Raw genomic sequence first — 15135 nt, 5'->3', positions numbered from 1 at the left:
TCGCTTCGAGTCTTTAGGAAAATAACGTACACACAGCACCCACGGGGTCCAGCCTTCCCTGGGTCTCACGTGAGGACCGACTTTCCGGGGGGCTTGGGACAGGCCCCAGACCCTGAGCGGAACGCGTGTCTCCTCGCTGCAAAGCCCCCACCTGCACCCTCTCCCCTCCTGCTGCCGGCAGGTCCCACCGAGGCCTCATCTGGGGAGAGGGCAGGGACACAAGGAACTGGCAGGCAGGGACCACCAAGTAGCTTCGAAGAAAAGAAGAGAGGAGAGGAGAGGAGAGGAGAGGAGAGGAGAGGAGAGGAGAGGAGAGGAGAGGAGAGGAGAGGAGAGGAGAGGAGAGGAGAGGAGAGGAGAGGAGAGGAGAGGAGAGGAGAGGAGAGGAGAGGAGAGGAGAGGAGAGGAGAGGAGAGGAGGAGAGAAGAGAGAAGAGTTTGGCTCCCTGTGTGTTTCTCTCGAAGGAAGCGAGTCTGTGACCACCTCTGACTCACTCGCTCATTCAATGCCCGTTTATTGAGACCCTGCTGGGTGCTGGGTGCCATGCTGGCTGCGGGGGTGACAACAGTGATCCGGCCGACAGGACCCCTGTGCCCGTGAAGATTCCGTTGGCTAAGACATACACCAGATTAACAATACAGCCGGCCCCCTGTCGACTTAGGCCGAATCTTCCCGTAAGTAAATCACCGTGTAAGGAACTCTCTGATATTCTAGGGAGTTGCCAGCTTCGTCCTGCGGTCTGAGAAACCTTCCTGTTACGGTGGCCCGTCCACCTGGGACAGATCTCAGCTCCCTCCTGAGCCATCCCCCCACCCAGCCCAGAGGACGCGGGAGCCCCGGCGCTGAATGGCAGAACCCCGTCAGCCCGCTCCCAGCTGCCCTCTCACTCGTCCAAGGCCTCCACCACCCATCAGAGCTGGGCTGTGCCTCCTTAGTGGCCTCCCCCAGAATGTCCCACCCCCACCTGTTCTCTGCCAAAGATACCCCTGCCTCCATTCAGCTCCTCTGTCCAATCCAGCCCGGCCTCGGGGAGAGAAAAACTAAACGGAGAGTCAGCAGCTACCCCCCCCCCCCCCCCCCCCCCCCCGCTCCTAAAGCTTCCTTAGCGCTGACAACCGGCCCTGCTGCAGGGAAAGTCCACGTCTCCCGCTGAGTCCGCCAAAGCGGAGAAGACAGCATGTCCTCGGCTCAGAGACGGGATTCGCTCTGTCTGCCCGCTCGGCCTGGCCTCCCCGGGTCTCTGCTACCTCAACCCAACTCCGAAGAGGGGCCTTCAGCCAGGCCTGGGTCTGGCCACAACCCCCCAGCCCAGCACATCCCTGTTATCTCCCAACTCCTTTCCCCAGACCTTCCCGCGGCTCTCCCGGTTCTGTCGGACTTCATTCCGAGCCCTCCCTCATCGGCCCCGTCACATCCTGAGTTCAGAAGATCCCACCAGGTTGGGGCTACAAAGGAGCTCAAACACTGGCCTGTCCAACCTCTTCCTTTTTATATTGTGGGGTTGTTTTTTTTAAAATTGTCAATCACCCAGACATATCATAACAAATCAGAAAAGTGACGGCAATCATCAAAAGAGAAAAAAGATCTTTCATAATCCCACCACCAAGAGTCAGAGATTTTGCCCGCAGCCTCACTGTGTAACGGGGCAAGAGGCCCAGAGAAGGAAATAACTTGCTCAAGGTCACACAGCAAGTGAGACGCTGGGCAGAGAAGGCAAGCGTCTGGCCATTCCCCCTGGAAACTGGTGGCTCTGCCCCAGCAGCCTCTTGCCACATCAGCTCCCACTGCTCTCTGCCCACACCTCCACCATCAGCCCCTTCCCCACCCAGGCCTTCGTCAGCTGCAGACAGGGACCACTGAAGTCAAGAATGCTGTCACAGACACGGCGCCTGATGCTAGCATGCCCCTGAATGAGCGGCCTTCACACACACACACACACACACACACACACACACACACGCTCTGTCCCATCTGAGGGACCCGATGCCAGTGAGGCATAGAGCTCTATCTTCCTGCTTCTCTCTGTCCAGAGGTTTGACTGCAAATTACCCTCCTCCCCAACCCCAGGTGGTCTGGGTGCACGAGGAGAACGTAAAGTTACCTGTGGAAAAATGGTTCTTTTCTAACGTGAGAGATTCGTGGTAGATCTCAGAAAGGACTCCAGGAGGGAGAGACGGTTGTGAAAAACTGGTGTAGGGGAAGAGGGGTGTGCAGACTGGAGCCAGAGCAGGTAAAGGCCAAAGGCCGCAGGGCAGGGCAGGGCAGGAGCGGCAAGAGGACGGGAGTGGGGGGGAGGCTGGGGGACAGGGGAGCAGCAAGTGGCTCCTTCCCGGGGCCCAGGACTGCTCCCCGGGCACCAGGCAGAGAGGAAGGCTCCAGGCCCGGGCCACCACCTCCCTTCCTCTGGGAGAGACGCTGGGTCTCCACCGTCCCTCTGGCTGCTCCCACCCGGCCCCCAAATCCAACTCTCACCCCGCCTGGGCCAGCTTGGGGGTGGAGGTAGGGAAGGGAAAGAGGAGGCGAAGCCTGGCAGACTCCCCATCCCATCAGCATCAGCCTTGCGCCCTGTGGCCCGGGGTCCTGTGACCCTCCCTCCGTCCCCTCTGGGACCACCGCCCACCGCCTTGTGGAGCCCCCTCTCCAGGGGCACCTCGCCTGTCCTTCCAGGAAGACCATGTTTGATGCCTCCACCCTCACTCCCACCCTATGTGTTTGGGAAAGTGGGGTCCCTGTCCACCTGCCACAGCCCACAGAGTTCCTGGCCTCCTGCGGACAACACCCCCCCCAACCCAACCCCCCAAAACCCCGACCTCACCAGCCGGTGGGCACCTGCCCATGCCCCCGGCCCGCTCCGGCCGGTCCTACCTGCTCCGGGCTGGGGGCTCAGCGCCCGGGCGGCCCCCCGCAGCACCAGCACCAGCAGCCAGAGCCGCCCCCGCATGGTGGGCGCCCGGAGCGCCCGGCCCGCGGCTGCCCGGGAGGAAGCGGCCGGCGGCGCGGTCCCCGAGGCCCGCGGGCGGAGGGTGGGAGGCGCGGCGGCGGCGGAGCGCGGGGCCCGACGAGGCGGCGGGAGCGGCGAGCGCGCGAGCGGGCGGGGAGCGAGCCGGGGCGGCCGGGCGGCCGAGGGGGCGGGGCGGGGGCGCGGCGCCTCGGAGCTCCCGGCGGCCCGGCCCTGCCCCCGCGCGCCCGCAGCCGCTCCCGGGACGGGAAGGGGCTCGGGGAGGGCGTGGAGTGGGCGGACGGGGCGGGGGACCCCGGGACTGAGAGGACCCCGAAGAGCATCCGCTGCACCCCGCCAACTCCGCACCTTCGTGCCTGCCTCCCTCCGCTCCTTCCACGCCCCCCGGGGAAGCCGCAGAGAGAGGATCCGGGGACCAGTCCCAGGAAGGGGCCCTGGGCTCCGGGCACCCCACCCCGTGCCCCGGCTCCCCCAGGGTTTCCGACTTTCGGGGCTGCTCCTCGGAGTTCTGTGGGTGCCCACCCGCACCCCGGGAATCTCCCCTTCCGGCAGACCCACAGCTCCTGGCCCAGCAGAGGCCTGGGTTCCGCCCCCGCCAAACCCCCATGTCCAGCACCGTGTTGTGTTGCCCCCCAGCCCAGCGCACGTCGGGTGGAGGGGGCCTGGCTCACCCTGGATTCCAAATGGATGGGACCTCTCCCTGTTCCTAGAAGGTACCCAGGCCACCCCTCTCTGGGACCCCAGGCCAATCTTCAAAGCCAGCCCCAGAGCAAGAACACAGTTCACCCCACCCCCACCCCCCAAGCACCCCACTCCCACCTCTACCGTATAACAGGCTCTGGGGATAGATTTTTTTCACTTCCAGGACAGAATAAAAATACCCGCACTTTAGGAGATTTAATAGACGGCGAGAAATCAGGTCAGGACTCGGAAGGCAGCCCGTGACCTACTTCGTGTGACAGCAAGGAGTTCGAGTGCTGGAGAAAGGCAGAGTGAGGCGTGGGGGGCACCCAAGCTTCTACGGGTCTGGGGTCTAGGAACCGGAAAATCGCAGAGAGGGGTGTGGACTAAGCGTCTCTGGGGGGATTCCCCAGGAGGAGGGACGTGCGTGGGGACCAGAGAAGGAACAATGTGAGCTGGAATAAAAAATAAAAAAAGAACTCAAGACTCTCTCATTTTTCAGAATCCCAGGTCCTCCTCCCTCAGGACCCAGGGTCCCAAAAACGAACTCCCCCCGTCCTAAACCCTCTATTCCCTTCCGGCGCAGCAAGGCGAGGCCTGTCTGCACCTCCTTCTTGTCTAATGTAAGTCCCGACTTTGCAGACTCTTCAATAGGATCAAATAGGCCGCCGCTTCCAGCTTCGGCTTCTTGCTGCCACCTAGTGGCCACGTGAGGACCCGCAACCTGCCCAGACGCTGTCCACCGGCTCCGGCTTCGGCCGGCTGGTCCACTTCTCCTCGCCCCTACCTTCTGGGAAGTCCCTACCTTCTGAGAGGTCCCAGGACGTATGGGACTGCAGCTCCGGCCTGCGTCTCTTTGTGCATTCCCCAGCCCGGGGTGCCTCGCAGTCTGTTTTTCATAAGGTCTACAAGGGCTCAGGCTGAAACAGCAACCTGGAAACAATTAGGAACAAATAACATGTAAATGTTTTAAAAACATAAACCTGTAGTACTTGAACGTACATCAGAATCACCTGCGGAACTAATTTTAAAACAGATTTCCGGGCACCACCCCCAAGTTTCTAATTCAGTAGTTCTGGGATGAGACCGAGAACCTGCATTACTACCATTTCCCCAGGTGGTGGTGCTGGTCCCCGGGATCGTAATTGAGAGCCACTGCTCTAGAATTCTTGTTTCTTGCACTCTCGTCGCTTTTCGTTTGCCGAAAAGAGAGGTAACGAACGAAATTTCAATATAAAATTGTGGAAGAAAAAGGGGGAAGCTTCCAGGGAAATTATTGTTTGATTCACCGAATGTGGGGCCTGAAAAGTAAAGGGCCAGGGGGCACCCGGATTTGAACCGGGGACCTCTTGATCTGCAGTCAAATGCTCTACCACTGAGCTATACCCCCTCTGCTGGCAATGGCGCCGCGGAAAGCTTCTTAACACTGCTTCTACAAGGCGCCGCGAGGAGCTGCGAAGAGAAATAGGGTCTAAGGTTTATAGTAGCGGGAAAGGACATAAATCTCAAGCGAATACCCATCTGAACGCAGGGTTTGTTTTCTGAAGCACTGAGCTAAAGGCTTCTACTGACGGTGTAAGAAAAAAGCAATTTGAGCATGTGGAGTCCCTGGAGATCTTTCGAGATCCTTCACTTCCGGGAGTTCCTTTGAGCCGGGATCCCCTTCTTTTTGCCCTGCTATCGCCCCCTTACTGCTGCTCAACACCCCTCTCCCCTTCCTACACTGTTAAGCGGATTTCTCGGGGCCTTCCTTCCCTAGCCTAAGCCTCGCCCATAGAAACTAAGCCTCCCTCCCTAAGAACTGCCCTCGGGTCACTGGCCAGGCCGACCTGGGAGTGTGCCCACCTGCCCCCTACCGAGGAGCGTGGGCCTTATGTACAGTCCACATGGGTCAACCCGAAGGTCCGAGTCCTCCCTCGTGATGCATTCCACTCTTAGACACGCTCCAGTCCGCATGGGTCAACCGGAAGGTCCAAGGCCCCCTCTCGCAATGCATTCCACTCTCAGACACACTCGCACGTGAGCTTGTGGATTGGGCAGGGCCCGTCCTCAGTGACTGCAAAAGAGGGTAGCTGGGCCCGCGGCCGCAATCTCCTGTCACCTCTAGGAGGACTTACAGAAATTGACTGCAGAACCAAGAAAACTGGAAAAACCTGGGCGTGCAGAGGGGGCACCCGGATTTGAACCGGGGACCTCTTGATCTGCAGTCAAATGCTCTACCACTGAGCTATACCCCCGCCTTGTAATGACGCTTTTGTTAGGATCATTTTCTTTGGAATAAGGACATGGTATTAATTTGTGTTTTTATTTGAGGCTTATGCCAGAATAACTTAATGGGCCTGCTAGAATTCCTGAGTTCTTCCTTCACAATCACGCCTCAGGAGAACCATCCCTGGTCTTGTGGGGTAATAGCGCTGCTCCCTGTATATAGGGCAGCCTGGGTTTCCATCCTGTCTCCAGCTCAACCTAAATGAGACCCTGAGCTTTTCGAACCCTTACTCAAGCAGGCAGAAATAAGAAGTGAGTACTTTTCAATGCCATTTATTACACCTTTATAAAAAAAATTTTTTAACTCTAATACAATGCAAAACAAAATCAATACAAAAAGACAAACAAGATACACGGGTTCTCTGGAAACCTGGGTCACTTGGCAGGAGTGGGATTTACATTGGAAGGACACTGGGAGTTAAGGGCATAGTTGGTGTGGCTTTAAGCGCAAAAGCTGTGGTCGGAGCCAGAGCCAGCCCCTCGGGGAATGGGAAGGTGGGAGGAGTGGAACTCCCTGCAGTGCCAAGAATTGTTCCCAGTCCCACTCCCTCTCCCTTCCCAGCTGCTTTTGGGTCTGCCTTCCTTCCCCTGAGCCCACTCCCTTTACCTTCTAGAATATCCTTTGCCCAAAGATGGCTGAGGGGCCAGAAAACTGGGGTGGGGGTGAGGGGTTTAGGGTGGAGGGTGGAGGTGGGGAGGGTTCTAGGAAAGAAAGCCTCTCTTACCCTGCCCCTCCATTTTTCCTACGGAACTGAGGGGAAGAGGCTCCACTCCCTAACCCACCCAACATCTCCCGGTGTCTCCAAGAAGGACGCCTGCTTCCCTGGAGTGAGGGGCAGCTTCACCTGCTGTCCTGCCTGCAGCAATTCAGGGTATACAGTCTAGCTCCTCTGTGGGGAGTTAGGTGGGCAGTGGCTTCTCACTGTCCATCGCTGTGCCTACTCCCACCAGAGAGAGAATCGTAGAAAAGTAATAAATAGTCACTTGGGTTTTCCACCCAAGTAGTCCATGCTAAACCCTGAAGTTCCTGGTTGGCCTCGGACTGGGACATCAGTTGGCAGTGGCCCGAGATTGCATCCACTGGAGCCCAGCAAGCAGCCTGCAGGACGGGAGGGACGGAGAAGGGATCAGTATATCCCACGAAGATGATGGCCTTCAAGCCCCCAGCCCCTGCCCAAAGCCAACTGAATGGGGCAACTGACGTTACAGCAATCTTTCAGTCAATACTATAAACAGACTGAGTGTGTGCTATGCACCAGCTACTGTGCTAGCCACTGTGGTTACTGGTGAAAACACAGACACGCCCTCTGGGGCTTACATCCAACAGAGGAGGTAGATATTAAACAAATGATCACGCAAATAATTCCGTAACTACATACTGTAATAAAGGCTAGGAAGGAGATGTACAGAGGCCTCCGGATGTCTGGGAATCAGCGGGACTTCTCTAAGGAAGGGGCCTGGAGCCCTACCTTAGCAATGTCTTTGGGCAAATCTCTAGTGCCCCCTCCCCACCCACTCCATCGAAGGAGGCAGGGCCAGGGTGACTTCAAAGGCCTGGGAAGAGACCCCCATAAGCAAGCTCTCCCATTAGACTGTTAGCGACACCAGAGCAAAGGGTGGGGGGAGCGGGGGGATAGGGTGCTCTTGGTCATGTCTTTAGCACCTGGTACAGTGCATGGCACATGGGGGTACTTAGGAAATGCTGGTTGAATTGAACTGACTGTGAGTAGGGGGTGAGGGGGTTCTCTTGACCCAGGAGGTAGCAGGAGACCACCAGAAATGTGTGGTTCCTTGGCTGACCTGACCAAAGCCTCCCCTTCTTTAAAGGGACAGGCTCTCTCCAGACCGGATACAGGCCCTTTCTATATGACTGTGACCTAGCGCCTTCACATCGCCACCCCCCACCCCGCCGCCCCGTACTTCCAATCTTCTTTCCTACCTGACTTCCCCTGAGCACTTAGCACTTTTTAACTTACTACATATATTTTTATTTTTATTGTTTATTGTCTGTTTCGTCTCCCCCCACCCCCTCCCCCACGGGAAAGTAAACTCCATGAGGGCAGGTATTTTTGTCTGTTTTGTTTACCGGTGTTTCTCCAGGGGCCTAGAACAGTGCCTGACACAAGTAGGTGCTTAATACACGTTGAATGAATGAACAGTATCATTTACTCTCTACAGAAACTCTGGGAGGAAGTAGATTTAATCACCCTCCTCTTTACAGGTCAGGAAGCTCAAGGTCAAAAGGAGTCGGTGATTTCTGCCTCGAAGGCTTGTCCCAGGTCTTCCCAGGGCTACCTCCTCTTCATTCAGATCTCAGCTCAAAAGACATTAGTAGAGGCTGTCCCTCACCACCAGAGCTAAACCAGACCCATCCCCACCCCTCTATCACTGTGGTCCAAGTTCACGTTCTTCATAGCACTTACGAGTACCTAAAACGTGTGTGTGTAGGTGGACTGTCACTTCTCCCCCCATTAGCACAAGCTCCTGAGAGCAGGGGCTCTCTCGCTCCCTGCTTACCCACAGCATCTCAGCTGTGGGGAGGTGCGCAACGGACTTGGCTGCGAACCAGATTCTGACAGGAGAGGCAGGAGCATGTTCTGATGGTCAGTCATTCATTGGTACCAGTCCCAGGAGGTCCAGGTGGGACAGCCACTAACCCTTCCCCGGTGAGGGCACAGCAGCCCTGTATGTGCCATGGGTGGTCTTTGATGGCACTAAGGGTGAGGAATTGGGAGATCTCCACGGTGGTCATGGAGTCCTTCAGATCCTGCTTATTGGCAAAGATCAGGACAGAAGCATCTCGTAGAGCCTGTGGACAGAGGAGCCCAGCTCCAGTCAGCCTCCCAGGGCCCAGCCTCCCTCCCCAGTGCCCCTTGAGTGTCCCCTGCTGTCCCAGCAGAGAAGCCCGAGCCCAAGTGGGGTGGGCATGGGGGCCTGTCCCAACATAGCAACCCCAGCAAATGACACTGACAGCTCACAGACGCCTCCAAACCAGCTCATATAATCCCTGACAGTCCCATGACATAGGAATTTGATGATTCTCCCCAATTTATCATTGGATAAACAGAATTAGAGAGGCAAAGCCGCTTGCCCGGGGTCCCACCGTGAGTGGGACATGGTTTCAGAACCTGAACCAGCAACTTTGGCTTCTGTGGTTAACTGTGCTGAGGGCGTTATGGCCCTTCATCGGAGCTAAGCTAGCCCTGCCCACGCTGCTGAGCTCGAGGCTCTCAGAGACAAATGAAGCTCAGAGAGGCCAAGTGAGCAAGCTGAGGTCACACAGGGGACACACTGGGCCCTCTCCCAACCGCAGGGGGCTTACCTCATGGGCCAGCATCTTATACAGCTCCTCCCGAGTGGTCAGCAGCCGGTCCCGGTCCGTGCTGTCGATCACAAGGATGATGAACTGGCCAGCAGAGGGGAACCATGAGTGGTGGGCTTTCTCTCTGGTGAAGGTGCCCTCTGCCCAGCCGTGCTCCCCACTGGCCTCTGCACTACCTGATGCGAGTCCCACGGAAAACAAACTGTCCAGTCCAAGATCTCGCTGCCCTAGTCCCATTGCTTTTTTTGTTTTTTTCTTAAATTTATTTATTTTTGTTCTAGTCCCATTTTAATTCCCTTTCCAACCAGACGTGGGGAATACAGAGCATGACCTCAGATTTCATGCCAGAGGCTATGCCCTGGGCATTCATGAGTCCATTTAGGCCTCACCACAGCCCTTTGGAAAGGAAACTGAAGCTGACCCTTGAACAATGTGAGGGATGGGGGCAACCAACTCCCACACAGCTGAAAATCTACATATAACTTTGGACTCCCCAAAACTTCAGTCCTCGGTATCCGCAGGGGACTGGTTCCAGGGGCCCTGTGGATACCAAAATCTAGGGATGCTCAAGTCCCTTATAGAAAATGGCATAGAACAATGCATACAGTTGGCCCTCAGCGTATGTGGACTCCCAACCGCAATGCCAGTCCCCGGAACGCAGAAGGCTGGCGGTCTATATATTGAAAAAAAAATCACATATAATAATAATACAGTTGACCCATGTTGTTCAAAGTTCAAGGGTCAACTGTATTATTATCTCCATCTACAGATGAGGAGACTGAGGGGCACCAAGGTGACATATCTTGCCCTCAGCCGCACATCTGGTGAGTGCAGTGCTGGGACTTAAACTCGGCCTTCTCGTTCCAGGAGTGAAACCACTGAATTCTGCCGCTCCCAGGGCGAGTAAGTAAAAACCCCCTGAGACAAGGGTCTACCCCATCCAGGGCATCAAACGGAAAAGTGCCAGCAAGCAGACAAAGCTGCGAGGAGATATTCAAAAATGTTCACAGGCACTGTGCTGTGTAAGTATTTGACCGGCATGCATTAGCTATTGGTTTACTATTCCATTTTCACAACAACTCAGGGAGGCCATAAGTGGGGGAACCAAGGCTCAGAGAGGTCACGGAGCTGACTACTACCACACAGCCCCCCCCCCCCCCCCGGGACCACCGCACCTCCGTGTTGGAGAAGTATGTGTTCCAGGTGGAGCGCAGCGCCTCTTGGCCCCCTACGTCCCACATGAGAAAGTGGGTCTTCCGCAGGACAACCTCCTCCACGTTGCTGCCGATGGTGGGACATGTATGGACCACCTCGTTCATCAGGCTGGGGGAGCAGGAGAGGGGACCAAGAGCTCAGCCCCGCTCACGCCCAGCTCTCACCTCCGACCTTTCTGCTCCTGTCAGGCTGAATCTAGTTCAGAAGAAATCAGCCCGGGGTGGACCGAGCCTCTGCTGAGCAGGAGTGAGACCAAGTCCTGCCCTGGCTTGGACCCCAGAGAGGGGAGACGTAATCGAGCAGTCTCCCCAAGCTTTAAAATGCAGTTGAGTCACCTGGGAGGCTCATTAAAATGCAGATTCTGACCCAGAGGGTCTGGGCTGGGGCCCAGCGCTTTGCACTTCTAACAAGCTTCCGGATGATCCATCGCTGCTGGTCTGTGGGCCACACTTTGAGTAGCGAGGGATTAGACAAAGGAGACAGACACATGGAGGGCCATCCGAAAGGTCCTCTGGCTATAGTGACAGAAAACACACACCCTTTCACCGGCAAGGAATTCCCCCAGGACCGTGGTCGGCAAACTGCAGCTCGCGAGCCACGTGCGGCTCTTTGGCCCCTTGAGTGTGGCTCTTCCACAAAATACCACGGCCTGGGCGAGTCTATTTTGAAGAAGTGGCGTTAGAAGAAGTTTAAGTTTGAAAAATTTGGCTCTCAAAAGAAATTTCAATCGTTGTACTGTTGATATTTGGCTCTGGTGACTAATGAGTGTGCCGACCACGGGCCCAGGAGATCTGGGAAGTAACTCCCTGTGCTCTTGGAGTGAGAGGTGAGAGAGAAACTTCCTTTTCGCTGTGTACTCCTGTACTGTTAGGAATACTCCTGTACTGTTAGGATTTTTCTTTTCTTCCAATTTTTAAAAACCATTTCTAGGTGTCACTTTTTCAGGGGAAAATCTGAACTAAGTAAACACTCTGGAGGCTCCAGAACAGGAGAGATACCATCCAGGGAGTGAATTTCGGGGAAAACTCCGATGGGTAATTACTCAGCACATGTGGGTCCAGACTCTGCCGGACCAAGAGCTACGGAGCCCAGCGGACCCAAAGCTGGCCCTCCCTGAGGGTTTGCAGAAGGAAGGCCGATGCCCAGGTGGCGCGCAGGAGTGCAAAAGAAGGGACCCGCCGCTAGGGGGCAGAGAAGAGCAGGGAGGCGGGGAGAACCTGCCTGCCCACCAGCGTCAGCCGGGAGCCGAGTTTGGCAGGGGCCGGGGGTAGATGGCGGGGCGCACTGGGGTTGCCCATACCGAGCAGCATTCGAGTGCCAGGTCGAGGGGCCACTGAACTATCCCAGGAAGGTCCCACTAGCGTTCTCCAAATCACTCCTCCCGGGAACCCAGGGAAGCGCTCCGGTGATTGGCCCACATGTTTGTCAGTCTGGTGGACAAGCACAAACCCCGCCCCCCGCCCCCCGCCCCGGCAGTCACTTACAACTGGTAGAGGATGGTGGACTTCCCTGCGTTGTCCAGTCCCACGATGATGACCTTGTGCTCTGGAGGGAAGGGCAGGGTCAGGGCCCAACGCGATGACCAAGGGACTGTGTGACCCACTAGACCTCCCACGAAGGACGCAAGTGTCCCCAGCAGGCTGGGGGACTTCCCCATGGGACCACTTCTGCTCCCCTGCCCCCATCTCCCACTCACCCCCAAAAGGGGGGGGGGGGACACCAACAGGACAGGTTTCTTTCCCACGGCCCCGGACACCAGCCCCACCTCCCTCGCTCCACAATTCCAGAAAAGTGATGTCTGAAGGGTCCGGGGAGCTCAGGGCTTGTCAAGATCTGGAGGGTCTGGGGCAAGAATCGAGCGCGAAGTCACCATCGCAAGAAACCGGCGGCGGGGTCTTCTGCCCCCAGGAATGCGGCTCGCCCAGCCCTGTGCCCTGGGGCGCCCCGAAACCCGCGGCCCGCGAGGAGCAGGCAGGGAAAGGCAGGGGAGCCTGCGCATCAGGCAAGGAGCGCCCATGCAGGACCCTCCCGGTCCCAACGCATCCCAATCCCGGGATACCCGGGTGGGAGCCGGATCGAAGCGATCGCTTGGATGCCCTGTGCGCCCCTTACCCTGTTTCCCGAAGACGCCCATCAATTTGGCCATCAGTTGTCCCATGGCGCGTCCCGGGCCAAGCAAGTGCAGGACTCAGTGGCCTTCGGGGGCCGGGGTTGAGCCCTGGCGCTTGGAGCCCCGCCCCCGGGGGAGGGCCAGACGGGGTCTGTGAGGTCACGGCAGCCTCCTGAGTCTCCTGCAGGGCCTGGGAATTCCCTGAAACGCTGAGCCCTCCGGGGTGCTACGGACGTCATGTTGACACCAAACTACTGTCCAGAGCCCTGGTGATGCAAGGAAAATGGGGTCCAGACTCCACATCCTCCCCCTCCCCCTGAGAAAATTCCAGAGTTCTCTGGGTGGACTGCTCCCCCACTGCCAATCCAGGAGACTCAGACGGTGTTCCAGGACCACGTCCCAGCTCTTCCTTCTCCGAGTGCCATGTCTGGAGCATGAGGCTAAAGCAAAACCCTTGGCCACCCACCTTCTCCACCGACTAGCTGTGTGGGGTAGACGGGGCTCCCTGACCCTCTCTCTCTGAGCTGGGGGAATATTTTGATCCTCAACAGATCTCTCGCTGTCCACTTGTGTGGGTCTTGTAGTTCCCTAAGAGTCTCCCTCCCTTTGCAGGTCCCTTGGAGACAGGCAACGTCTATGATTTACTGACAAACCGCCTGCTCAGGCACAGCTCCCTCCACCCAGGGGGTAGGCATCTGAAGACAGGGATGGAGCAAAAAAGACATCTCTCGGCCACAAACCCTACAGAGGGATTCCAGACACCAAGACACGGCGGCAGAGGAGGAACAGGAAGGGGGAGCCGCTAGTTGATGTTTGTGAATTTCCTTCTTTGCTTAAACTGGGGAAAACCAGAAAACAAAAAGAGAAGTGGGGAAGGCAAAGCAACCGCAGGCTGCAGGGCGGTTAAGAGGCACCAGCCATCACCCAGGGCCGTGGTCGGCAAACTGCGGCTCGCGAGCCACATGCGGCTCTTTGGCCCCTTGAGTGTGGCTCTTCCACAAAATACCACGGCCTGGGCGAGTCTATTTTGAAGAAGTGGCGTTAGAAGAGGTTTAAGTTTAAAAAATTTGGCTCTCAAAAGAAATTTCAATCGTTGTACTGTTGATATTTGGCTCTGTGGACTAATGAGTTTGCCGACCACTGGCCCAGGGGAATTGGCTCCTTCCACCCCTCTGCTCTCCGACAGCCCATGAGTGCGCTCTCTAACTGGTCTCCCTGCCTCTGTCTCCCCTTACCAAGGCATCTCACAGCCCTCAGTCCTGTTAACCTTCTGAGTCTGTTACTCCACAACTCATCAACCTTCCATGGTTCCCTATTGCCCACTGGGTTCAGATCAGTCTCCTCACCTGAAATTCAAGACCCTCCATGAATAGCCCCCATCTGCCTTTGCAGCTTAGCTCCCATGTTGGCTCCGATGGTCCTTGCTCACACATGCACAGCTCTTTCCAACTGCGCTTTTCCTTCTGCATCTCCGCCACCTGAATGCCTTTCCCTCTTTCAGAAAGGAGGGTTCCTGAGACCCACCCCATCAGCTGCCTGCCATAAAAGCCACCTAATTCCCAAGCTCCGGCCTGCTTCTCCAGCCACATGGGGCTTCTCTCCACACTGGGACTGCAGGCTGGACTGGCATGCCTGTTTCTTCCAATCATCTGTGAATCCTAGAGGGCAGGGTTCATGTCGTGTTCACTCATGTACCCCCCACCTGGTCCAGTGCCCGGCCCACAGTAGGAATATGTTGCTATTGGATTGAAGGACAGTGAGTTAAGCTACAACCTGAGAAATGGTTTTGGAGCATTAAAAAAAAAAAAAGTGTCAGTACAAGTTGAAGAGAATGGAGGAAGACAGGGAAGTTTGTGGAGAAGAGAGAAAAGAATTCACTTAATACAGAATTTTCCTCTCTCCCCCCCCTCCCCCCCGCCCCGATTCATAGCAGAGTTAGAAGGAAGAAGAATAGCTAGCAGAGCCCATCTGGCTGATTTCATTTCAGCCCTAGGAAAAAAGGATCTGGGGCTGCGGCTGGGTGCAGGAGGGTGAGGGCACAGGAGGGTGCTGAGGGAAGCAGCAATGTGTTAAGCATTTTCACCATCTGTTTCCTGGGGGTGGGGGTGGGGGACCTCTTCGTGTACCCTGCCTCCTCCTCCTCCACCACCACTTGCAGAATTGAAAGTGACATTCGGCTAGCTGGAGCACATGCAGTAAACAGGCCAGAGCCCAGCCTTCGCGGTGAGGCCCAGAGCCTGCATCTTAGGGGCATTTCATTCACTTTTCATTCATTTGACAAATATGAGTCAGCAGGAGGTAGGGAACATGCCAACTAGACAAAACAGACCCAGTCTGGGTCTTATGAAGCTTGCTGTCTAGTGGGGAGACAAATACACGTACCAAAAACAAAACCACTAAAACAAACACACGCCCGCCCGGGGAGGCAGTGGATGGGAAGGCCTGATTGAGAAGGGCTCTTCTCCGAGGGTGTGCTCACTGGAGCTACGTCAAGCTTTTTCTCTCGAGGACTGGACGGGAACACCCCCTCCCTCTGGGCTGTCGTGGCCCCGCTCAGCTCGTCTTATTTTTGATCGGTGG

The 15135-nt window shown here is 56.5% G+C and overlaps 2 protein-coding genes across 5 annotated transcripts in view; both read right to left on the bottom strand.

The window, feature by feature from the left end:
• PLXDC1 (plexin domain containing 1) overlaps positions 1-3080 on the bottom strand; it is a 56480-nt gene extending 53400 nt beyond the window's left edge. The window contains exon 1 of one of the 2 annotated variants that reach the window (XM_079797443.1): positions 2866-3080. In XM_079797443.1, the coding sequence (XP_079653569.1) occupies positions 2866-2941 (76 nt within the window). In that variant the 5' untranslated portion in view covers positions 2942-3080. The remainder of the gene's footprint in view (positions 1-2865) is intronic. The other variant, XM_079797442.1, reaches the window with a different exon arrangement.
• Positions 3081-6284: 3204 nt separating this feature from the next.
• On the bottom strand, positions 6285-12679 carry ARL5C (ARF like GTPase 5C). 3 transcript variants are annotated; one of them, XM_079797462.1, is made up of 6 exons: positions 12558-12679; positions 11930-11990; positions 10406-10553; positions 9231-9314; positions 8566-8717; positions 6832-7007 (listed from the first exon to the last, which is right to left on the bottom strand). In XM_079797462.1, exons 1-6 carry the CDS (start codon positions 12601-12603, stop codon positions 6959-6961), a joined length of 540 nt encoding a protein of 179 aa, XP_079653588.1. In that variant the 5' UTR covers positions 12604-12679; the 3' UTR covers positions 6832-6958. The 3 variants fall into 3 exon arrangements, 2 of the variants coding, with proteins under 2 accessions (XP_079653589.1, XP_079653588.1); XR_013815038.1 differs by having other exon boundaries at positions 6920-7007; positions 8426-8717; XM_079797463.1 differs by lacking the exon at positions 8566-8717 and having other exon boundaries at positions 6285-7007.
• Between the last annotated feature and the right edge of the window lie 2456 nt (positions 12680-15135).

The sequence above is a fragment of the Cnephaeus nilssonii genome (genome assembly GCF_951640355.1).
Source record: "Cnephaeus nilssonii genome assembly, chromosome: 19".
In the NCBI taxonomy this organism is placed as follows: Eukaryota; Metazoa; Chordata; class Mammalia; order Chiroptera; family Vespertilionidae; genus Cnephaeus; species Cnephaeus nilssonii.
Note: the sequence above shows the minus strand (reverse complement) of the source record. Positions and strands in the feature narration are given on the sequence as shown.